Source organism: Calliphora vicina, chromosome 5 (assembly GCF_958450345.1).
Source record: "Calliphora vicina chromosome 5, idCalVici1.1, whole genome shotgun sequence".
Taxonomy (NCBI): Eukaryota; Metazoa; Arthropoda; class Insecta; order Diptera; family Calliphoridae; genus Calliphora; species Calliphora vicina.
In genome coordinates, this window is record NC_088784.1 from 50,903,388 (window position 1) to 50,930,407 (window position 27,020).

The 27,020-nt window shown below is 30.9% G+C and overlaps 1 protein-coding gene across 1 annotated transcript in view; it reads right to left on the reverse strand.

The window, feature by feature from the left end:
- Positions 1–27,020, reverse strand: part of Elk (Eag-like K[+] channel) — a 464,478-nt gene that overhangs the window by 136,907 nt on the left and 300,551 nt on the right. Inside the window, exon 6 of the mRNA XM_065512744.1 lies at positions 21,948–22,066. Within this exon, the coding sequence (XP_065368816.1) occupies positions 21,948–22,066 (119 nt within the window). The remainder of the gene's footprint in view (positions 1–21,947; positions 22,067–27,020) is intronic.

Here is a 27,020-nt window from a genome sequence, read left to right on the forward strand (position 1 = left end):
TCGTAAGGAATTTTATTAAAATCGGATTATTGGTTTAGAACTTACAAGTTTATTTGCACCTTTTTTATTTTTCATTTCCCCCACTGTGACCCAAAATATCGGTTTTAGGTTCTCGCACAACCACAGTATGAGATTTTGTAACCATCCTCGGGTGTAGTTTATTGATAATCTCCTCCATTTGCAAAGATTCATCTTTTTTTCCATTCTTACCTTTCGAACAATCCCAAACATAGTCAAGTTTCTTAAAAGGCTTAATAAAATGTTAGCATATTTAAACAAAAATATAAAATACGAAAGGAAAATTTTCGCGTTAAAAATGGGAAGCTCCATTTTGATTTTAGACCCATGGTTTCTTCGGCAAACATTCTTAGAATTCGTCGTAGATTACGATTTTGATAACCGCTTGTTGCATTTTTTTGGCTCCACACAAATTGACTCACTCTAATGTACACCGATGTGATAGGTTATTTTATAGAAAATATGTATCAAATTTTCGGCATTTTTATAATGTTATGGTCTAAAATCGGAAGTTACCTGGAGTAAGCTCATCATTAAAGTGGTATATTTTTTGAATGGAATTGAGATATTGACTTGAAATTTTGTTTGTAAGACCAAAAATTAACTTATCTAAACAAAAAAAAATAGTTCGGAATCTGGAATCCTATTAAAATTTTAATACAAATTTTAGTTTTAGAAACTCAATAAATATGTAATATGTAACAAAATCTTTATTTATTAACAAAACCCAATGATATTTTCAACGTTTTTTAAATTTATCATTCTAAATAAAAAAAATGTAAAAAAACTTGTGAAAAGGTCAAAGGGAATCCCGCAATTCCTAAAAATTGGAGCAAAAATCTCAAAAATTATATTTTTTACAATTTTACCCATAGGGTAAACATTTCCTTCGGGGCTGGGAAAATACTTTGGGGATAAATAAGGAACACATCAAGATTTCCAAAGCAGCTTTCCGTTTTTTCATCCCAGCTTTGGGATTTTAGAACATGTTTCCCAAAGTTGAAATTTTGATAAAAAAAATAGGTCAAATTCCGAAGGCCGTGGGTGACATATTCGAAAAATAGGACATGTTTTTTATACCAAAATATTTTCCGTAAAGATACCTTATAGAAAAACATAAAATTGTTATATGTCCTTAAAAAAAGTTTTTTTTTAATAAAAAAAGAGTTAAGTCACCTTTTCGCCCAAAAAAAAAGCAAAAATCTGATATTTTTTGAATTTTTAAATTGAAATCGTTTATTTTTGGATCCCTAATTGATATTGCTCTGAAATCTTTTGCATATTATTCGTAATTTAGTTTGGCCTAATTTTTAAATTTCCATTTTCAAATGCCTATAACTCAGAAATTATAAGAGATAAATAGCGGAGGTACCCGACGTCAAATTTCATCCCGATCTGATCAGCCGTTTAGAAATGCCAGATTTATTTCCAAAAAATTTCGATTCTGCCCCACTGTGCAAAGCAGGTAACAAGGTAGAATTGCAGAAGAGGCTCATAAATGAATTCAAGCGGCGTAATATTGACATCGGTACTTACGAATTTGAGTACAAAGAAGAAACTGAGGTATGTACTCACAACAACGAGCAACATGGATTTAAGCACAATGTTTGCGGCTATGATGGAAAAAATTAAAGTGAAATTCCAAGAAGCGAACGAAAATTCTATAACCATCTTAGAAACTGCTCGAGTTAACAACGAAAAACTGTTAGCTGAAGTTCATGAAACTTCTAGAGTCAACAACGAGAAACTTCGTGCTGAGGTTGGAACGGTGCGAATTATTCCAGAAGCATCTAGTAGAGTAAAGGCTCCTAGTTTTGATGGCAGCCATTAGAAACATGCGGATCAATGCAGAAAAAGCTATAGAGTTGATATTGGCCTTAAAAGGAAATGCAGCAAATGAAGTTCTTGAGAGCGTGCCAGCAAGCAACAGAAATTGTTATGATGACATAATGGAGGCGCTACAACGTAAGTACGGTGGCCGTTATTGGACCATATCAGGATAGAGGCATTTGTTAATGGCATTCGCGATCCTGAAATAAAACATAGGGGAAATACAGTCAGTTAAATAAAAGAGGCAGTTTTATAGGCTTTAAATGAGAAACAAGGTAAAGCTAAAATCAAATGCTATAACTGCGGAAAAATTAGTTACATTCAGCGAAACTGCAAAGCACCGAGAAAACGCACTAGATCTGTTTCGCCACTAAGAAACGAATAGCAAGCCCCACAATCTCCATATCCGTAATGCAGCAAAACGTAGCACGTTTTTACTAAAGACACTGGGGCATCACAGTCTATCGTCATGCCCGATTTAGTCAAGAAAACAATTGAACCATTACGTGGGGTAAGCCTGCGTACAGCTACTGGGGAGCCGGCAACTGTCTATGCAAATTAAATTTAAAATTAACCATTGCCAACGTGAGCGTCAATCATGTATTTATTGTTGACGACATTTTGGACGAAGTAATCATTGGTGCTGATTTCATGATTAGTCACGGAATTACTTTGGATATGGGACAAAAGGTTATAATTTGGCGAAATGTGGAAATACCCCATGACGTCGGATATGAAAATAGGACTCAAGTGAGAAAGCTAGTTACCGTCGAACATCAGAAACTACCTCAACAGTCAGAAACATTAGTGTGGGCTCGTATGGAGGGAGATTGTGAGTATAACACTTTGTGGGTGGTAGAGCCAGCAGAAAGTGATCTTGTAACAGCAAAAGCCCTTGTTAAACCTTGCAACAACAGAATAGTTCCTGTAAGAGTGCTTAACCTGTCCAGCTCTGAAAAAGTCGTTAAGCCAAATTCTGAAATTGGTCAATACGCTTTAGCAGAGGCAGTAATTAATTGCGAGAAAATCCGGGAACCTGTCAATAAGTCCACCAAAGAACACGAACTTCTAGCGGAATATGTGGGGATGTGTGTAGAAGGATTAGTGCCGCCCGAAAGGAATAAGGCCAAACAGCTCCTGAAGAAACATACCTCCGTCTTGGCCTTAAAAAGCCAAATCCAAGATTTAACGGCAATTATAAAGCATAAAATAAATACTGGCGCAGCGAGGCCCATAAAGCAGGCGCCTAGAAGTATTCCTCTAGCAAAACGAAGTGAGGTGAAGGAGCTGGTTAACGAAATGGAGTAATCGAACCATCTTCAAGTCCTTGGAGCTCCCCTGTTGTGTTAGTTAAGAAGAAGGACGGCAGCACTAGTTACCAAGAAAGAAAGCTACCCGCTACCAAGAATTGACGACACCATGGATACAATAGCTGGAACAAAATGCTGCTCCACATTGGACATGTAAAGTGGTTATTGGCAGGTAGAAATTCCAGAAAAAGAGAAAACTGCGTTTAGTACTAGGGATGGATTATTGCAGTTTAAGTAATGCCCTGGACTCTGCAATGCTCCGGCCACATTCGAGCGTTTAATGGAATATGTGTTGAAAGGACTTCACTGGAAGACATGCTTGGTGTACGCCGATGACATAATTGTCATGGGAAAGTCTTTCAATGAAAACCTTGAAAAACCTAAATGTGCATTGTTCCAAAAAGAAGTTCTCTTAGTTTTCAAGCCTAAGAGAAATTACTGCGTAACGCGACGTGAACTACTAGAAGTATTAGATTGTGTGAAGCATTTCCACAAGTATTTGAAGGGTGCTGTGGCTTAATTGGTTAGCTCGTTTGATCATTAAGCATGATATGGTATTTGTGGCCTGGGTTCGATTCCCAGTCGCTGCCAATCAACAACATCAGTTTATAATAATTATTAGTTTACTAATAACTAATATTTATCACAGCGCCCTCCTTCGGTGGTATAACACTAAAACGCCACCGAAGTAAAATAATAAAATAAAGGTTGTTGGCTTGACTAAGGCGCCATCTCACCACCAGAGGCGCTGCAACCTGCACTAATAACAAACTAACGTGCAATTGCAGAGTTGTTAAATAAAAGCTTTTCTCCTCCTTTCACCACCTTTTCCTCTACACTCTATCCCCTTTCCAAAGAAAGTAACACATTTATATATAGGCATAATTAATTGCCTGAGTGTTAATTCCTTTTTTTTAAAAAAAAAAAAATCTGTATGGTCAGCACTTCCAACTGAGAACCGATCATTCTGCCCTCAGGTGGGTTCTTTGAAACACGGCAATGCGGACGCGCTCTCAATACGGCCTTTGAAACGTGGGATGCAAGCATTGCGCAAAAGCCGAGGAAAAGGAATGTGTCATCGACATTCGACTAATACACATAAAGTCCAGTGAAGATTGGTCTGTAGCAATCTAATTGTGGTGCCTGTCTCAAAAATAAATTAAGTAATGAGAGAGTTCCATGACGGTCCCAGTGGTGGTCATCTTGGTTTGACAAAAACCTTAGAAAAATTAAAACAACGTTTTTATTGGATGGGTTGTCAGTAGCCGATTGGGTAGCCAATTGTCCACAATGAATAGCAGCTAAGGGCCCAGTAAGAAGAAGTCGTGGACAACTTCAGCAGTATAACTCAAGTGAGCCAATCTAGCGGATTACAATGGATATAGCAGGCCCTTTCCCTATCAGTGATGCCGGAAACCATTACGTTCTAGTGGCATATACCATCACAGCAAATGGCCAGAGGTTATAAGCGTATTTGTGAACAACTGGGTGTGCCGCTATGGTGTTCCACTGGAGTTGCACTCGGATCAAGGTAGAAATTTTGAATCTGTCGTATTCAAGGAAATGTGCGATTTATACGGAATAAGAAAAACCAGACAAACGCCACTGCATCCCCAATCTGATGGCATGGTCGAAAGATTCAATCGCACTCTGGAGGAATATTTAAGAAAAGTAGTCAGTGCACATCAGAAGGACTGGGTTGAACACATACCGAAATTTCTATTGGCATACAGATCAGCTGTTCATGACTCAACCTCTCGAACACCTGCAAAAATGGTCTTCGGGACAGAACTCAAGTTGCTTGGTGATTATGTATTCGGTATTAAGCCCTCATCAACAAATAATGAAAACACGTCTCAAGCGCAAGATGACCTTAACGAGCTTCATGAATTCGTACGCAGGCGAATAAAAATGACCAGTGACAAAATGAAAGCCCGGTACGATCGAGCAGCGAATTCTGAAGGATTTAACGAAGAAAGGACTGTCTGCCAAACTACAAACCCACTGTGATGGACCATACAAGGTGATTAAGAAATTAAACGACGTGGTGTACAGAAAACAAAAAGAAAAGAGACCGTGATTTAAAATGAAAGTCGTTCATCTAGAACGACTAGCTGCCTATGGGAGAAGTGAATCTATGCCTATTCGGGGGGCTGTGTTACGAAATTGTACTTGAATTTAAATATAACACTTTTAATGGCCGGTTTAAAGTTGTATAATGCTTCTCAAACAACAGTACCTCTCAAACTGTAACATATCTGTGGGTATTATTAACATTGAATAAAAGCTTTGAGTTAAACATTATTTGTAAGTATTGCAACACTAAATGGTTAATGATTAATATCGACAACTTAAAGTATACTTCTGACGTTGAAGTCGACTTTAAATATAAAACTAGCTGAAGCTGTTATTAACTCGTTTAACAACAGCATCAGCTGTTCTTCACCAAGTAAAAAAGTTCGGCAGAAAGTAAAAACTGTTTAAGTTACAAGATATTGGTAGAGATTTTGCAATTAAAATTAGATTTAGCAATTAAAATTAGTAGCAAAATATTCTAATTATGATATTCATCTTATATATTTAATTTTTCCACAACAAACTACTTTTTTTCTTTAGTTGTTCCGGTTACTTTTATTGTTTACCTTTTTTGTTTTTTTTTTTTAATTTTGTATGTCAGCTGTTCAGCGTTGCCACTTGTCTGTATTTTGTTATATATTGTATGAAAACATTTTCTACATTTGCGGTGGCACTCAGTTAAAGTCGGTTCAATTTAAAACATACTTTAATTTTGACTATAGTTGCAAAATAGTTAAAAGCAGGTTTTTATTTTAAAGTTGTTTCTAAAAAGAACCGACTTTAGTGTTTGACTACGATTATGGGAAAATGTATTTTAGATTTTTTATTATATTAGACATATTTTACTTTATTAATTTTCAATATTTTTGCTATATTTTAGTTCACGATTTTGAATTTTTATTATTATCTTATATATAAATAGGCCACACGTTTTTTTGTGGCACACTTTTAAGTATGTTATTGTCCACCAATATTGATGAAACTGGTAAAAAGCGTTTAAAAGTTGTCGAATTTCGGCTACCGGGCGATCCTAATTATAATTATTATTGCAATTTTTACTGCACACCACATTTTAATATTTAATTATTTTTTTTATTTATTTTTCACTATTTGTTTTGAAATTTCATATAAAAAGAAAGTATTCTACATTCAAAACATAAGAAAAGGGGCACTGTTGACGTCACGAAAAAAGTGTAAAAGAGTACACTAAAATAACGGAATTGTCGATGGCGCAATCTTGTTTATTTCATTCATGAGAGAAACTCATACACAATAACACAAACACTACACCCTTTATTTAAGGTTTTATTTATGTTGTTGTTTTTTTTTTTGTAATATTTTTTGCTTTGGTTTTTTTTGTGATTGTTAATATTTGCATTAACAAAACGACAAGTTATTTTTGGATGTAAAAATTAATTTTAAATATATTACTAAGTACTTGATTAGCGTCCATTCGCTGTTACTTATTTTCGTATATATATATATTTTTTTGTATTTCTATTCACAATGTTATTTGCTTGTGAGAGCGATTTAAAACACGTCTATCCACTATGACAGCTACGTACATAAATATGCATTTTGAACTTAAATATAACTAAATATGCATTATAAATAAAATATGCCCTAACAAACCAATGCCATTTTACAGCAAAATGTGGGATTCTAATAGATAATTAGTTTCCTTTTTTTTGACGTTCGACAAAAAATAGGCCACACTTACATATTAATCCGCCCCTAGTAATAACAAAATTTGTTTCTATTAAATTTTTTTATGTTTTGTATATTTTGTAATGTACGACTTATTTAATAATTACATTGTTTGTAATAAATACTTTTAATTGGTAATTGGCATTCACCAATTACAAATTACTTATAATTGGTTATTGCCAATTTCACGTAATTGGTCATGTAATTAATTACAAAATGTAATTGGTAGTGCCCAAGTCTGGTCCCGGATTACAACACTTTCTGCATAGGTTGGATCTATCTGGACCTTTACACTGATTAGCAATGTGGCCCTGTTCTAGACATGGGAAGCAGTGCATTACTGTGATCTTGCTCCTCAGTCTACACATAACCCATCCTACCTTGACTCTTCTCTCACGGAGTAGACGTCACGAAAAAAGAGTACACTAAAATAACGGAATTGTCGATGTCGCAATCTTGTTTATTTCATTCATGATTCCGTACGGACCAGCTTCGCTCTTTGCTTAAGCAAATAAAAGTTGACGAAACTTGACGAAACTCTCTTAAGTACATTATAGTTTGTCAGATACTTTTATATGTATTCGAACAGTCGCTTAAGCTGACTTAAGCTAGTGTATGTATATTATAGTTGGGCCTTTACTTTCGTGTAACTTCTGAAAAGTTTTTGCAAACCACGCCATGAAGTCAACCATCTGAGTTAGAGTACCGTAAGGATTTCCCGTTATTTGCTGTCCAGATTGCAAATGCATACGTTATAATATTTCAATATTTAAAACATTCATTATAATTGTATTTTACCAGTTTTCTTGTATTAAATAAAATATGTACATAAATTGAAAAAAAAATAATTTTGAAAGTAATTCACAATAGTATATTTTATTGTTCTTGAAAACAGTTACGAGTACCATATTCATTCAGTAATTGTAACCGAATTTAGTGATAGTACTTGCAACCGACAAAATTTGATTGGCGCTAAATTCGGTTGCGATTACGAATCTGTTTTCTCTGTGTAGCAAAAATATTGAAAATTAATAAAGTAAAATATGTCTAATTACATAAAACCTAAAATACACTTTATTTTATTAAACATAAATAACTTTTAAACTTAATTATTGACTTTTCCATTATAAATCACATACAATTTTCATATAATACAATCAGTTTTAATCACTGTTGACGTCACTGAGCTTAAGATAATTTTTTTAAGAGAGCCATGTCTCCATCTGTGTTTATTTCTTTATGGTACGGAATCATAAAGAAAATAAGACAAACAAATTAAAAGGAAGAAGAAAATTAATTTATTTTCATAAAATAATAAGAAATACGTATTTTTTAATTACGTGTTGCACATAAATGTGCAAATTGGGCTAAATTATTTTGCATGCACGTAAGTACATTATGGTCACCTAAAAGCTTCTTCGGATTTTCTTATGCATTTGACATCAACTACCAGTGTATACTTGTAAAGTGTGTGTATTTCTGCGAATTAATAAACGTGTATAAAAACATTGAGTGACTATTTTAAACTGTTGTTGTTGTACATTTTGAATAAATATAGAGTTGCTACAATTTTTAAACTACTAAACGGCTTTTATTTGCAATCAAAAGTATCCGGTTTATTTAAAGGAAATAAACCCCCGTTTTTAAAAAAGGTAAAAACGTAACAATATACTTATTTTCCACAATTTATTACTTTTTTTAACATTATTTTTTAAATGATTATAATAAAAAGAGATTTAACAAAAATATGTGTTTTGTTAGAGTCAGTTAGGGTAATGTGGTACAGATACCTGCATGTTTCTCTAAATCAGCGAAATGCAAACTCACACCACTACAGTTTTTAGATATTGTAGTTGTATGAGTTGAGAATTATTCTCTGGCAAAAACAAAAACAACTAGCTGAAATAATGAAATAAACAAACATAAAAGCTTCTATCAATGCTCATGCGAGACTGACTGTTTTTATACAATGTGTGTGCTTGCGTACATGTGAAAATAAAAACAAGAGAGCTCATTTGAGAGCTCATTGCATTTCGCTGCTCTAAATGCAAACGAACGTTTTCTTTCGTATTTTAAATTGAAAACAACAAATAAATTTAAATTATAATATTAATCACTCAAAGTTAGTGATTAAAATTATATAGGGTTTTGTTAAGAGAAATAAAAAGAGATTAATAATAAATAAGTGTTTTATTTCAGGGTTTTTGTTACCTTTTCTTTTGTTTATATGTAGGTGAAGAACTTCAATTATGGTAAGTATAATTTTGAGTTAAGGTAAATATATAATTTAGAGCAGTCATGCCCAAGCCCTATACTCTTGGTACTCTTTTGTTTTTGTAATTGCTCTTAGCTATAGGCTGTGTGTTTTGTATACTCACTAGAGCACTCAGCACTAGCAATACAAAATACACAAACAACTTTGTCTTATTATTTTTTTTGTCGTTCTTCACTGAATACACGCATGTTGAAAGCAACAACACTTTCGTATGCTTTGCTGGTAAACATTGACGACTGCGATCATCCATGTAGATTTTGTTTTTGTTTATCGTATGATATTTTAAAAATGTGTGTGGTGAAAGTGAGTTTTTTTTTCTTTTTTCTTTGTATGAATTGGTTTTAGCAACAACAAATATTGAATAAAAAGTAGATTTTCTTTAAATGTATTGGTGTTTACTCTTCCATAAGGAACTTGTGGGCACCCCTGATTTAGAGTTACGGTAAGTATATATTTTAGGGTTACGGTAAGTATTTAGATTTAGGGTAAGTATTTAAAATTGAATAAATAAATACAGTACAATTGAGGTAAATATTGTTGTTCCGAATTTGAAGTTGTACAGCCTGTTGCTAAGTGGCAAGTGATCTATTTATAATTATATTTTTTATGTTTCAACATTTTCTGTTCGCAACAAATACGAAGAACTTTTGGAACATTCCCGTTATTATATGTTGCTAGCAACTTCAAATTCGTTAATTAAATTAAGGTAATACATATTTTTCTGTTAACAATTCAAATATATGTAATTCATTAGTTGTTTTGTTTAGATAAATAGTACATTTGGAATTCATATATGTTACCATGTTGTGACGACCAAAAGTCATGTGTTTGTTTTTGGCTCACATGAGAATTAATTTATATTTTTTTGTTTTCAACACTAATTATTATCCACCACTGTCATAGTTTTATTGTATTTTAGTTAAGCGCCATCTATGGTTCAGTAGGGTAATAATAAGAGAAATAATACGATAAGATACAACTCTACCACATGATCATAATTTAAAACAACTATGTATAGTATACGTTACGTGTGTGTGTATGTGTATTGTATTATGTTGTCTGCTGCACTATAAAAGGAGGGAACTTGCACAGTAGAAGTTAGTTAGCCAGTGGCCGACGACAAGGTAAGACCTTATTTATTTGGGTGTGGAGTTTTACTTCCGTCAGATAAATAAAGTGATCAAGAAGATAAGAGGTTTTTCCCAATCTTTAAGCACCTCCTGTCGTCGAATCAAGTGGCCAGCGACTAGGTAATACCTTATTTAGTAGAAGTTAGTTAGCCAGTGGCCGACGACAAGGTAAGACCTTATTTATTTGGGTGTGGAGTTTTACTTCCGTCAAGTAAATAATGTGTGCAAGAGGTTTTACCCGATCCTCGAGCATTCCCAGTCGTCGCATATTTATATTAGGTTGGGAGGGCATTTTATTTCCGCCAGCTCTAGTATAAATTGGCCTGTGAATATAAGGGACGTTCTGTGGTTTTACCCAAGCCCCCATATACTCACCACTATTGCCCTGGTGTAGAGACAAATTGTTGTGAGAGTGTAGTGTGTTACCGTCAGTGTCGCGTGTGGAAACTGTTAGTTTAAGATTTGAATATAAGAATAAAATACGTATTATAACGTTTACCGAAAAAACAAACGGTGTTTTTTTTCACATAAATTTTGTAACGAACCCTGGAAGCCGAGAGCTTTACCCCAGCTAATGGTGAAAAATCACTTCGTTACAATGTATATAATTTTACAAAATTTAAATAATATAATTTTCAATTCAAGGATAAAATATAAAAAAATCTTTTATTATCTTTATTGTCTAAACTTAGGTTTAAACAAAATATTTGATATTTATTATCACCTCTGATATGAAACATAAAATGTTCCAAGTAGTATAATTATAGGGATTCTGGCTTGATTTAGAGGAATTTTTTCATCTTAACTGGCAGATGAGAGGGATATTAATTGTTATGAGGAATATTGAAGAGCATTTTATGAAATTAAGGCAGCGACAATTTGATGACGAGGAATTTTTGGCAGAGAAAAAGGCAGCGACAATTTGTAAATTTTTGTTTTCTTGGTTCAGGTAATTTGAGTAATGTAGAAAAAAATGCTTTGTGTGTTGTGTGGAATTGATTTTGTTTTTTTATTTCATTAGTTTTGTTGTACTATTGTGTAGACTCTACTCTAAACTGCATTAAAAGCCTCTACACTGCACGATAGGTTAAACGGCTACCAAAACTGTGCTAAAGTCCAATTTTTCAAATGCAAATATTGGATTTTTTAATGCCATTTGGTAACCAATACTGCAAATTATCTAAGTCAGCTTTTTATTTTTGGTAAATATTCACCCTTATCGTGGTTGGCGTAAACGTCTTACGCCTACTGTTTCGTACTAGATTTTCCATGAGGATGGAAAATATCGAATACGTAGTATTGAGATAAATATGAACAAAATAATTCACAGTACAGTTATCTATACCAGGTGACCTTCCAGCCTTAAGACCTCTGATTGTCGTCTAAACGGCATTACTTAAGACATTATCACTAATAGATGAATTTTTTCGACTCATATACAATAGGGTATTGCATATTATTCACAGCTTTCCAGAGACTATACTCGGTTTTCTTAGTAGGGTCTAAGTTTTTAAGATAATTTCTCAGGTTAGATTCCTTATTAATCTTTAAGGAGACGTGAAGTCTTCGTTGGCACTGATTAAGTTTAGCCTTTATGTTCGGAGATCGCGATTGTTGCCATTGAAGTCTGAGTGTTCTCTTTTCTTTGATAAGTGACTCAATGTTTTTAGGACATTATGAATGTCTGTAATTCCCCAAGGTGACTGGGGTGTAGACACTTTAACAGCGTGTGTTAAATTATCTGAAAATATATCGACAGCGGATTATATTTCATATTAATTTTTCAGTGAGATGTTCTGTGGCAAGTGTGAGCTAACATACATTTTATACTTCAACCAGTTCGTTTTCTTGTTAGGGAAACAAGAGTAATAGTTTTCCAATTTACTTGGAACTTATAATAACGTTAAAACTGTAGTCGAATGGTCTGACGATTAGTCCAGCAAAGGGATCACTAAAATAAAGGCTGACTTCATAAACACAGAATCTTATTGAGGTCTGTAGGCCAATAAGTAGGTTGTCGACTAGATATGGCATCTAGTCTGTTAGACGATATTGCTTCTAACAGTTGCCTCCCTCTAGGAGTCACCAGCTGCTATAAATCTTGGAACTAGAGTCGTAAAATATTCGAGAAACTGCTCTCGATTAACATTGTACCTAGGAGGACAATATATTGAAGATATTGTAACTCTACCATCAGGTATATTTATAGATGTAGTCCTTTTTATATTCTGGCATTGGAAAATACCTAATATCTTCTCTCACTAAAAGCTGTGGTAGAGCATGTTGCAGAACATGCTCTACCACTTGGATGTTTTGTATCATAAGTGTAGTATCCGTTAATTCTGAATCAATTCTTTAGGGTAAAGTGTGTTTCAGAGACGAGTAGTACATCTATTTCCTGAAGTAGGAGAAATTGTTGTACTTCATTCTTATGTTGTCTAAGGCCGTTAGCATTTCAAAAACTAATTCTTAGAGAATTTATTTTTTATTTAACAGGATTTGCATGAGCATGCTTTGATTCAGCATCAACTGAAGTGAGGTTGCAAAAATTAAAAATTGCATGTGCCCCAAAGTTAGTTTAGGTTAAGATTTTAATACTTATTGTAAATTTCTCAAAAGAAAAAAAATGTGCCCCAAAAAATATTGAATAAACCTATTTTACAGTAAATTTCAAATATGCTACTCTTATTACAACCAGATTTTCGGTTCAGAAGATAAAGCCCTTCAAAGTTGACTGATTTTCAGTTTTCAAAAAAACTGACCATTTTTAGTTCCGCTTTCAGATACAATATATCGAAAATATGCAACAGATCGTCATTATTTTTGATTATATTGATAGATAGATCTATTTATTAAGAAAATAATAAAAATTGTACCGTTTGCTTTGTATTTATCCAGGTAAATCGATATTTACCAAATATCCATTTTTTTCAATATTTCTCAATTTTGATGGAAATTAAAAAAAAACTATAAATTTCTATATTTTCAAAATAAGTTCTTTGATTATTCCTTTACATAATACATAATGGCACTTTTGGAGTGACATAATGTCCATGATACTTAAAAAATAATTTAAGTATTTATGTATGTTTTAATTTAACTTCTATCGAATTTACCATAGTAAATGGAGTTCAGACGTCACATATTTAAAATTTAAAAAAGTAAAAGTATTAAAGAAGCAAAAATGGGTAATGTAAAATATAAAGATGAATTTAGGAATGAATTTGAAAAAAAAGAAAGTTCAATAAAAAATTTAAGAACTGGCACTCCAAAAACAAATATTTTTTAATAACTTATTTACAAGAAAGGCTTTATTTAGCGAAAAAAAATATTTTTTAATAATTTATTTACAAGAAAGGCTTTATTTAGCGAAGCCGCCTGCCGCGTTCTATGGAGGAGAAACTTTATTTGCAAATACAAGTTTTTTTGCACTCAGTAGCATGGCGAGCAACTATTCGGTTTCGTAGAAAAAGGTTTTTCATATTGGCGGCCTGCGGCAGCTCTTAGGGGCTTTCTCCTCCATGGCGGCTTCGCTACATGATGCTTTCTAATATATGAAAATATAAACTGTTACTAGGATCTTGATTTGTTCCAAAAATTTTATAAAAATGAGTTTATCTAAAAAAAATTGGGACATTATGACACTTTAAAAAGTGTCATAATATCCATAAGCAAATTGACATAGTGTCCATGGACATTATGTCAATGGACACTGTGACATGCCACCGTTATTTTATTGTGCATAAAATAATGGTTTTCACTCAGTAGTACTACATTATTTTCTGTTTTTCTAAAAATAAACATGCATAAAATAAATGAACAAATTGAGAAAAAGTAAATGATTATTTGTTTTGTTTGTTTACTTTGTTTTTTTAGACATTAGCTCATAAACAAGTACTTATGTATCAGATTATATGCCAGCCATCACTCAACTACTTATATGTAATGCAGATGGTATGTAGTAGTCATTGAAAAGTAAGCTGGACAGTAATTGCAAGTCATTACCAAGTTTTTGCTGGGTAAGTACAAAAATGGTAAAAAAAATGTTTCTAAACTTGAGAATTTTTTTAGATGTTTCTCCACATAATTTGTGATAACTCAAAAAGCGTTAGTCCGATATTATTGGAGTAAACTTAAGAAAGTTCAAATTTACATAACCTTCAATCTGTTTGTATATTACTTTTTAATCGGGTCAGTATCTGTTTGTATATTACTTTTTAATCGGGTCAGTAGTTTCGGATTTATAATAACAAATTGAAGCAAAAAATATATTTTTACGTGAAAATAGCAAATTTTGTGTTTTAAAAAACTCATGAAAAATCGAAAACGGCAGAACTTGTTCAGGTTTATTACTTTGTCGCAAAGCTGCAACAAAATTAGATATCGAAGACAAAATATATATTGCTTTTTAATCTGCTCAGTAGTTTCGGAGTTATAATCAGGGACCGTAACAATTATGACATTTATAATAAAAATCACAACATAATTGTTATTTTCTGATTTTTATTTTTTTTTTCAGAAATAATTGTTATTTTTGATTTTTATGTTTTTTTGTCAGGAATATTTGTCAGACTTTGAGTTTTATTTTTTTTTGTCAGGAATAATTGTTATTTTTGATTTTTATTTTTTTTTTTTTGTCAGAAATAATTGTTATTTTTTTGTCAGAAATAATTGTTATTTTTGATTTTTATTTATTTTTGTCAGGAATAATTGTTATTTTTGATTATTATTTTTTTTTGTCAGGAATATTTGTCAGACTTTGATTTTTATTTTTATACCCTTCACCACGAGTAGCAAGAGTATATATAAGTTTGTCATTCCGTTTGTAATTTCTACATTTTTCATTTGCGACCCCACAAAGTATATATATTCTGGATCGTTATAGATAGCGAAGTCGATATCGCCATGTCCGTCTGTCCTCCTATTCGGCTGTATGTTTAAATCAACTTTCCGTAGCCCCCAAATAACTTACAAACATGATTGATACATCAATATATCGGGAATATCGATATTTCAAAGTCCATTGCAACGATGTATGTATATAAGGCTTTGACCTACAATGGGTAAAAACCGTAGCCCCCAAATAACTTACAAACATGATTGATACATCAATATATCGGGAATATAGATATTTCAAAGTCCATTGCAACGATGTATGTATATAAGGCTTTGACCTACAATGGGTAAAAATCGGAAAAAATATTTTTTAAACCGAATTTTTTTTTTACCAAAAAACTTTTTTTGTAATAAATTTTTTTTTTTTACCAAAAAACTTTTTTTGTAATAAATTTTTTTTTTTACCAAAAAAATTTTTTTTTTACTAAAATAATTTTTGTCATAAATTTTTTTTTGAAAAAATGTATGAAAAAAAAAATTTTTGGTAAAAAATAAATTTATGATAAAAAATTTTTTTTGGTAAAAAAAAATTTATGAACAAAAAAATTTTTTGTTAAAAAAAAATTCGGGTTAAAAAATATTTTTCCCGATTTTGACCCATTGTAGGTCAAAGCCTTATATACATACATCGTTGCAATGGACTTTGAAATATCTATCATTAGATATCCTAATGACTTAGTTATCCAGATATATGTAGATCAAAAATAGGCCAAAAATCGAGGTTGTCCCGTTATCTCAGCCATTTGTGGGCCGTTTTTCTCGATTTTAAATGGCAACCGAGCCGGAAGAATTCCCGATATATTGATGTATCAATCATGTTTGTAAGTTATTTGGGTGCTACGGAAAGTTGATTTCAACATACAGCCGAAGGACAGACGGACATGGCGATATCGACTTCGCTATCTATAACGATCCAGAATATATATACTTTGTGGGGTCGCAAATGAAAAATGTAAGAATTACAAACGGAATGACAAACTTATATATACTCTTGCTACTCGTGGTGAAGGGTATAAAAATAAAAAACAAAGTCTGACAAATATATCTGAAAAAAAAAATAACAATCAAAAAATAACAATTATTTCTGACAAAAAAAAAATAAAAATCAAAAATAACAATTATTCCTGACAAAAAAAATAAAACTCAAAGTCTGACAAATATTCCTGACAAAAAAAAAATAAAAATCAAAAATTACAATTATTCCTGACAAAAAAAAAATAAAAATCAAAAATACCAATTATTTCTGACAAAAAAAATAAAAATCAAGAATTTAAAAAGCATGTTATTTTATGAACTTGACTCTCCGATATTATCTTGTGATGGCTTTTTTCCTTAGAAATTTCAAGAATAATTATCATTTTCGGTCCCTGGTTATAATAACAAATTGAAGCAAAAAATATTTTTTTATGTGAAAATATAAAATTTGTTTGTTTTAAAAAAATCATGAAAAATCGAAAACGGCAGAAATTTATCGCAAAGTGTTACTTTATGTAATAGGAACAAAATGAGATATCGATCGTAAAAATCGATGGATTATTTTCGAATTTATTCACAATTAAGTGAATTCCCACTTTTTGAGAAAATTGTATGTGCGTACAAGCAAGGCGAATTCATATAAGGTGGTGTCAGTTCTACAAAAACAACAATTGGTCTTAACAAATGTCAAAAAACCAAAATGAAAAATTAAACAAATAAGTATTTAAATTTAATATAGTTTAGATAATTGAAAAAAAAAATTATCAGCTGTTTGACTGACTCCACCTTGTATAAATTCGTCTTGCGTACAAGCGTGCACTTTGAGTTTAAATTTACGTGTGTTTTGTTATTGTAACAAAAATTTTAACAAAAACAAAGCACATGTAAAACGTACACTCAAAGTACAAAAAAATGCAACAAGCGGTTATCAAAATCGTGATCTACAATGAATTCTAAGAATGTTTGCGAAGAAACCATGGGTCTAAAATCAAAATGGAGCTTCCCATTTTTAACGCGAAAATTTTCCTTTCGTATTTTATATTTTTGTTTAAATATGCTAATTTTTTATTAAGCCTTTTAAGAAACTTGACTATGTTTGGGATTGTTCGAAAAGAAAGAATGGAAAAAAAGATGAATCTTTGCAAAAGGAGGAGATTATCAATAAACTACACCCGAGGATGGTTACAAAATCTCATATTGTGGTTGTGCGAGAACCTAAAACCGATATTTTGGGTCACAGTGGGGAAATGGAAAATAAAAAAGGTGCAAATAAACTTGTAAGTTCTAAACCAATAATCCGATTTTAATAAAATTCCTTACGACTATCGAGGAGGTGTGCTAGGCTTATGTTTTGAATTTGGACTTTCAACAAATTAAATATTTTGCTTTTTGATGATTAAAATTTTATGTTTTTTACTTACCTTGGTCTGTATTTTTGAAAATTACGGATCCAAATCTCTCCCGATTTTTTGAAATATATATCCTTTAATTAACAATAAATTTATTAGTATTATAAGGAAAGAGTTACTTCAAAATCGATATCAAGTCAAAAGTTATGTGCACTTAAATTAAAAAAAAATATTGTAAATTGTTTTTTCGCGATTTTTTTTGGAAAAAAGTACTTACATTAATTTTTAAGATAGATTTTGGGAAGTACTATAGAAGAAAATAATTTCAATATTTGTATAAGTGCGTGGTCAAGAGCCTTCCGAAGTAGACCTATTTTTTTATCTAAATTTTAAATTTATGATAAATTTTCTCCTATCGCATAGCTGATTTCAAAAAATTAAATTCTCTTTTGTAAGCCCCAATATGTTTTTAAATATTTTGCAAAGGCAATTTATAGCCCGCATCTCGGTCCCGTCAACAGAGTCAAAAATCTAAAAATACCATTTTTGGGATTTTTTAAAAAATCGCGAAAAAAAAATTCTTTTTAATTTTTTTTTAATTTAAGTGCACTGAACTTTTGACTTGGTATCGACTTTGAAATAATTCTTTCTTAATGGACCCGCTATTTGCAAAAATACAGACCAAGGTAGGTAAAAAATATAAAATTTTAAATTTCAATGGTAAATATCTCGTAAACTCTAAAAGATAAAATTTAGTTATAGTAATATGTTTTGTAACTCTCGTCTTGTAGATTCTACATATGTACAAATCTTTAAAATCGGATAGAGAACAAAAATTTGGCATCATTTTTAATTTTTAATATACCCGAGACACCCCAATTTGGGGCCTTGAGGCTCAGCCCCACCTTAATGTTGAAAGTCTGAATTTAAAACTTAAGCTCAGTAACAACTCCTCTATAGCCGTGAGAAATTTTATTAAAATCGGATTATCGGTTTAGAACTTAAAAATTTATTTGCACCTTTTTTATTTTTCATTTCCCCCACTGGTTTTAGGTTCCCGCACAACCACAATATGAGATTTTGTAACCATCCTGGGAGAAGTTTATTGTTAATTTTCTCCATTTGCAAAGATTCATCTTTTTTGGCTTTTCTTTCCTTTAAAAAAGCCCAAACATAGTCAAGTTTCTTAAAAGGCTCAATAAAATGTTAGCATATTTAAACAAAAATATAAAATACGAAAGGACAATTTTCGCGCTAAAAATGGGAAGCTCCATTTTGCTTCGCTTTACCAATACCCACCCGGGTAACCTTATCGGTTTTATTAGTTTAATAATTTTATAAATTTGTTTTGATTTAAATGAAATTTAGACTCACTGAACAAATTTTAGAGTTCTATATAATTTAATAAAGACATTTTAAACTTTTTATAAGGTTTTTTAGATTTTTTAAAATGTTGTTCGTCGCATATATGTATAGAAGTGCAGCACCATCCGGGTGGGTATTGGTAAACCATGTACATAAAAAAACCTTTGGTAAAGCGAAGGTTAATTGTCACTTAATTGTAAATAAATTCGAAAAAAATCCATAGATTTTTATGAGAGATACCTCATTTTCTTCCTATTACATGTGTAAAAAGTAAAAAATCTAAACAATTTCTGCCGTTTTCGATTTTTCATGATTTTTTTAAAACAAAAACATTTCGATATTTTCACATAAAAAACATATTTTTTGCTTCAATTTGTTATTATAACTCCGAAACTATTGAGCCGGTTAATACGCAATATACTCGTATATGTGAAAATTTGTACATATCATGGGGAAAATGTTTTCAACATTCAATCAACAGAAAAAAGAACACTAACTACTCGATTTTATGTATGTATATCAAACAAAAAAATTAAATTTTGAGAAAATGAGGGAATTCACTTAAAAGTGAATAAATTCGAAAAGAATTAATCGATTTTTATCTTCGATATCTCATTTTGTTGCTATTGTAAGCTGATTTGCGACAAAGTAATAAACCTTAACAAGTTCTGCCGTTTTCGATTTTTCATGAGGTTTTTAAATCACGTAAAAAATATATTTTTTTATTCAATTTGTTATTATAACTCCGAAACTACTGAACCGATTAAAATTCATACATGGGCATTTCCCCTGAATGGTCTACCAGGATAGAAAATTAAATGTTGATAATCATCGTGTTTTATTTGTTATAATTATAAAAAACAGTCTATGTTTTTATAATAGAATGGTTTCATAGCAATTCTCAGCTGTTTTAAATTAAAACTTTTAATTGAGAAATTTGGGCTGGAAACTGGAAAATTTTATATTTTCTTTTTAAGCTAGTTCTAAAGACATTTTTATATTTAATTATTTTACATGTAAGAAATATATTATGTTTGCACTCTTTCTTCAAAATCACTCTATTACAATCAATTAAGAAGAGAAAAGTGTAAGGAGAAGAAAAAAAGTTCGATTAACGGTTAATTTTTTTACTTTGTTTCTTGTCTATGTTTTTGCTTTGCATTAAACGTCAACTGGAGCCAGACAGACTCATTAACACATTAAGTTCGGTGTCACTAATTTGTAAATAAAAAAAGCTTCTGGGTTACAATTAAATAAAGTTTTTTTTATTTGCCAAATTTCGTACGTTCGTGACCGTAAGTAAATTTTTTTCATAAAGAATGCATTTATGTTCTTAACACGTATCAGAATGATGCATTCGATATTCTGTGACTCAGAATAACTTTCTGAATCGATCTGAAACGATATTCGTCCGTCCGTCTGGCTGGCTGTCTATGTATTCCTTGTGCGCATAGTACAGGTCGCAATTTTGAAGATATTTCGATTAAATTTGGTACATATAATTTTTTCGACCCAAGAACGAAGCCTGTTGAAACTGGCTGAAATCTCTTCATTATTTCACATAGAATCCATACAAATGTCCTCTCGAAATTGGACTTTATCGGTCATAAATGTTTAATTCATAAATGTATATCAACAAATATCGTTCCAAATAAGTTTTATATATACCGAATTCATGTCACCAAATTTTGCTACGATCGGTCCATAATTAGTCATAGCTCCCATATAAGGCCCGCTTCCGAAAATCACTTTAACGTACATAAATCGCTTAAAAATGTTGGCATACACACAAAATTCAACATGGTAAACTTTCATATAGACGTAAATCACACGACCTAATTTCATGGTGATCGGTCCATAATTGGTCATAGCTCCCATATAAGGCCCACTACAAAAATTACTCACGAATATAAATTATTGAATTTTTAAAAGAAAAATGTTACTTTGTGTACTTGTTTGTTAAGGAAATATGAAGATATTTATGAGAAAATGCACGGTGATAATAATAATAATAAAACATATGGAAAAATCGTACGTTCGCGACCCGTACGTGCGCGACCGGTACATTAGCCAATAAAACAAAAACCAATAGAGATATTTTATTGTGTAAATACCGGATAGAGACCTACATTAGTACACTTTTAAAATAAATTAATCGCTTTTCAATATTCCGTTCCTTTTCGCAGATTTTTTCATTTCACTACTGTCAGCTAAAGTTTACTTCTATTTTGCGTACGTTCGTTACCACATGTTTATAACTATCATTATGAAAACGTAAAGTCGATGGAATACATCTTTTGTACTAAACATAGAGCTACCAAAATGCCATCGAATCGCAAAAAAAATGCTAGGAAAAGTATTTTTTTCTACATTCTTTGGACATCAAAAACAGATTAAAGGTTATGTAAATTTGAACTTCTCTAAGTTTATAATATCGGACTCACCCTTTTTGAGTTATCATAAATTATGTGGAGAAACATCTAAAAAAATTCACCTTAATGTACATAATATGTACATTAGGGATATAACTATTGACATTTTTTGCAAATATTCAAATTGACATAACATAGTTGAATAGAATATTAAAAAATATGAAAAACCACGGTTTTATTTTTTCACGGTTGTTAAAAAGTTCACGCACCAAACGCAGTAAAGTTTTTCATTAAATATTTTCAATTATTTTGAAATACAATATATTTTATTTTAATAACATCTGCGGACATACATTTAAAGATAATTTTTAAATAAGACTTGTAAAAAGAAAAAATTAAATTATTTGGATAATTTTTCAGAGAAAAAAATTACTTATACAACATTGGCCATCACGTGTGGTATGTCAAAAATTTCGCCAAAATTAGTTATATCCGTAATGTACATATTATGTCATGATAGACATTAATTTATGTAATATTTATTGGTAAATAGGCGAAATTGAAATTTAATCGACAATTTTGCCTAAAAGGCGAGATGGATTAGGTATTAAAAATGTTTAATTTTACTAAATGTATTTACTTACTTGATGTAAAGCTATGAAGTCTTTTAGATCACGCCATTTACTTTCGTATAAAGATCGTCTCGAGTACATGCGTTGAATAATTGCAGTTACATTTCCAAACACTACGGCATGCATTAAGGCTGAAAATATTGAATAAATGCTAATTATTACAACAATGCAAATTATTAGTTACTAGTTGATCGCCCCGGCTTCGCCCGGTAACATTTACTAATGTTACCTAAATTTGTACTGCATACTTTAGGGAGCTTTTTCATTACAGTTGACTGGACTCACAAAAAAAAAGAATTTCCGAGTTTTAACCGGAATTGTTAAATTTTTTTTTCTTTATAAACCATCTCCTGAAAATTTCGAATCGAATAAAAAAAAATCAGCCAAATCGCTCCAGCCGTTCTCACGTGATGACATTACATACATGGACCATTTCATTTTTATATATATATAGACTGATAGAGTGATCAAATATTCGACATATACAACAAACCGTTTTTTTTTCTATCATCGTTTGAGTATTTTAATCTATCTATATCTATATATATATATGGGGCATTTCATGTCAAGTGAACCAACTTTTGAAATCGATGTCTTCCGATCGGGATGAAATTTGCACCAAGGTTAGCTCTATTGGATAGTAACTCAGACACAATTTTTCAACAACATCGGTCGAGAACTCTCTGAGTTATAGGGGGTAAAATTTTGACAATTTGGTCAAACAGGGGTTTTTTCTTATCCATGTAACTTATTACCTATTGTTCTTAGCAAAATGTGTTCCAAATAGTATAGATAGCTATTTCTTCGATCTTTCGAAAAAAAATATTTAAAAAAAAAAATAAAAAATTTTTAATATTTTTTTTCCGAAATCAAAAACTTTTTTGACTTTTTTTAAAAATACGCTATTTTTTTTTATTTTTTTTTTTTTCTTAAAATAAAGTTTAGATATTTTCCTTGAACACCTACTTGGTCGCTTAGTGGGATGCGAGTGGGATATCTATCAAAATAAATATTTTGTAACTCAAAACATAAAATTTTTGACTTTTTTTGCAAAATCAAAAACTTTGTTGACTTTTTTTTTCAAAATGGACCCTTTTTTAATCTTTTTTTTTAGGTCAAACAAAAGCTTAGATATTATCCTTGAAGACCCTTTTGGTCGCTTAGTGGGATGCGAGTGGGATATCTATCAAAATAAATATTTTTTAACTCAAGACTTACAATTTTTGACTTTTTTTTTTGCAAATACGATTTTTTTCCAAATCGAAAAAAATTTCGATTTTGCAAAAAAAAATTAAAAAATTGTTACAAAATATTTATTTTGATAGATATCCCACTCGCATCCCACTAAGGGACTAAAAATATCTTAAAGGAATGGACCTAGGCTTTCTTTTGAGCAAAAAAAAAAAAATTAAAAAAGGGCCCATATTGGAAAAAAATTTTGATTTTGCAAAAAAAAATTAAAAAATTGTTACAAAATATTTATTTTGATAGATATCCCACTCGCATCCCACTAAGGGACTAAAAATATCTTAAAGGAATGGACCTAGACTTTCTTTTGAGCAAAAAAAAAAAAATTAAAAAAGGGCCCATATTGGAAAAAAATTTTGATTTTGCAAAAAAAAATTAAAAAATTGTATGTCTTGCGTTACAAAATATTTATTTTGATAGATATTCCACTCGCATCCCACTAAGGGACTAAAAATATCTTAAAGGAATGGACCTAAGCTTTCTTTTGACTACAAAAAAAATTTTAAAAAAAGGGCCCATTTGGAAAAAAAATCGTATTTGAAAAAAAAAAGAACAATAGGTAATAAGTTACATGGATAAGAAAAAACCCCTGTTTGACCAAATTGTCAAAATTTTACCCCCTATAACTCAGAGAGTTCTCGACCGATGTTGTTGAAAAATTGTGTCTGAGTTACTATCCAATAGAGCTAACCTTGGTGCAAATTTCATCCCGATCGGAAGACATCGATTTCAAAAGTTGGTTCACTTGACATGAAATTCCCCATATATATATATATATAGATAGATATAGATAGATTAAAATACTCAAACGATGATAGAAAAAAAAACGGTTTGTTGTATATGTCGAATATTTGATCACTCTATCAGTCTATCTTATTACTTAAACAAAAAATATATCAAATGGAAATTTAAGTAACGTCACGTCAGATACTAATGCTAACAAATAAAAAAAAAGAGGAACGATTTTTAAATTTTATAATTTGGAAAATAAATTAATATTAACCCGAACCCTACTACAATATGTTTTATGCAAAAATTCTTGCCCAATTCGCTGATTATGCAAATCGCAAATATTTTGTGTAGTGTTTATAAAAAACCGGTTTGTCGGTTAACCGAAAATTTACCTTTTTTAAAAAACCGGTTTTCGGTTAACCGACATCAAAAAACCGGTTAAACCGGTTAACCGTCATATATATGTAGAAAACATAAAATGTCCAATAAAGTATATCGAGGGTTTATATTCAAAAAGTGCTATAAGGAAAATCAACATTTTACAGGAGAGCGAAAAAAATGTTTTTTTCGTTAACTATTATGCTATGTTCACACTTGGGCTTTTAAACGCGTTTAAGCAAAATGTTGATTAAGTTAATCAATGATTAAGTTGACAAATAAAAAACAGCATAACAAATTCATATTTCTTTAAGGCATTAAATATGGAAATAAATACTTTATTAAAGATATCAGCAGATTATTTTAAACTTTTTAATTATGAAATTGTGAACATTGATGAAATATTTAAAGTTTTTTAAGGAAAAAAAACTTCTGTCAAAATTTATTTATCGGTACTACACTAAAAGGTGGCCGATGCTACATCATCATCAGTTTGAGGTATGTTCAGTTGATTCTACGTGATTAATGAAGTGATTAAGTTTTAATCATGTCAATTTGAAGTGATTAACAAATCATTTAAATGTATTTATATTAATGAAAATTTAACTACAACTAACCATAAAGTTTTGATATCTGCCATTGAACTTAAAAAACGAGGACTTCTAAAAGCTGCCTATACAGTTCGTGGTTTAGTCAATGTGAAGTTTAATGATAATGATGCGCCAGTTCGCATTGAGAGCCTTAAGCGACTTCAGGAGTTTTTTCCAGATCTTACTTTTGATAACTAAATGTTCAATTATTGTTTTGTTAACTTATTTTTGTCAAAATGTCATGCGTAATTATGTTTTATGTTGTCAAAATGTTATGCTAAACTTTGTTATATGTTCGTTTTTAATTGCTTTGTTATTTATATATTGTAATATTTTATTAACAATTTTAATGATAAAACCTAATGACCACAAATTATATTTAAATTTATTTTTGATTTCCCTGCGTTGCGTTTCAAACAATATTAAAACACACTATGTCTTTAAATGACGATAGATTAACCACGAGTTCCACTGACACTACCTTTAATCTTATTCGGATTCTATGTAAACAAAAACCTGGTCTTAATATATGTCATATAAATGCACAGAGCTTATACAATAAAATTGATGAATTCAGGTATATCTTCGAAAACTCGGGTAATATGTGTATCTGAAACATGGTTTAGTGAAAAAGTGTTCGATAATATAATCGCTTTAAGTGGTTTCAAAATATATCGTTGTGATAGGAGTACCCATGGAGGTGGTGTTGCCATATTTGTAAAAAAAGAAATATCAAGTAAATTTGTCGTTAAATCTGAATATGACGAAAAAGTTGAACATATATTTGTTGAAGTTCAGTCAATGGGAAATAAATTACTAATTGGTTGTATCTACAGGCCTAATAAAAGGATAGACCTTGATAATTTTCATACAAAACTTGAAAATGTAACTCTTAATTATGAAAATAATGTTCTATGTGGTGATTTTAACTCAGACATATTGAACGAAAGATATTTATTAGATTCCATGATGTCACTGGGATTGTTTACACCAAACTTACTAAATCCAACGCACTACACTGCCACAAATCAATCATTGCTGGACTTATACTTCGTCAGTTCCAAACAAAAAGTTTTACTGTATGACCAGATTTCCGTACCATGTTTCTCAAAGCATGATTTAATTTTCCTTAACTACAATTTTATACCTCAATATTCGAATGAAAATACTATGTACTATGATTTTAAACATATGGATTATAACGTTTTGTTCAATGAATTAAAGAATGCAGACTGGAATTCTATATATTATATGCCAGAAGTAAATAGTCAAGTAAACTTCCTAGAAGAAAATCTTGCTGAAATATTTAATAGAACTGTACCATTGAAAACTGTATCACACAAAAATGCTAAACCCTGGTTTAATGGACAAATTAACCTTTAACTTATGACGTGAAAATTTTTGACATAGTCACAGATGTGGTGTAAATTTTACACCTTATAATTTTTGCAAAAAATTTCACTTTAAAAAATATTTTTTCGTTAATATTTGCTTTTTAACAATAAGATACAACAATTTTAATTTAAAAAAATTTAAAAAAAGAAAGCAAAATGTTATTTGAAACAAAAATGCAGGCACTTTATTTCGCAAGCCTTTTTGATAAAACTTTAAAAAAATGAAGAGAGGGTGTAAAATTTACCACCACCTCATAAGTTAAAGGTTAAGACAAAAATTTCGTGATTACGCTTTTAAATGTTGGAAACGCTTTAAAACTAATGACCTACATAGTGAGTACACAAATGCACGAAAAGAAGTGAATAAACTAATTAAATGCGCAAAATCCTCGTACTACTCTAATTTATTTTCTTCTTCAGTAGGAACAAAAAAACGTGGAGAATTATTCGCGATATTGGCATCAGCAAATCACAAGATGCAAATTCTTCGGATATTGATGTTAATTTGTTAAATGAGTCTTTCACCAAACTTCCTAATATTAATGCTAATCCAAACTATTATTCCAGTGTAAGACCTATAAGTTCTACAAGATTATTAAATTCGTTTTCTTTTAGATGTGTTACTCAAGCTGATGTATTTAAAGTATGTCTTAGTATAAAATCGAATGCAGTTGGTCCTGATAATATTCATCCTAAGTTTCTTAAGGCTGTTCTTCCTGTCAGAGATGCAAGCCGTAACGGCG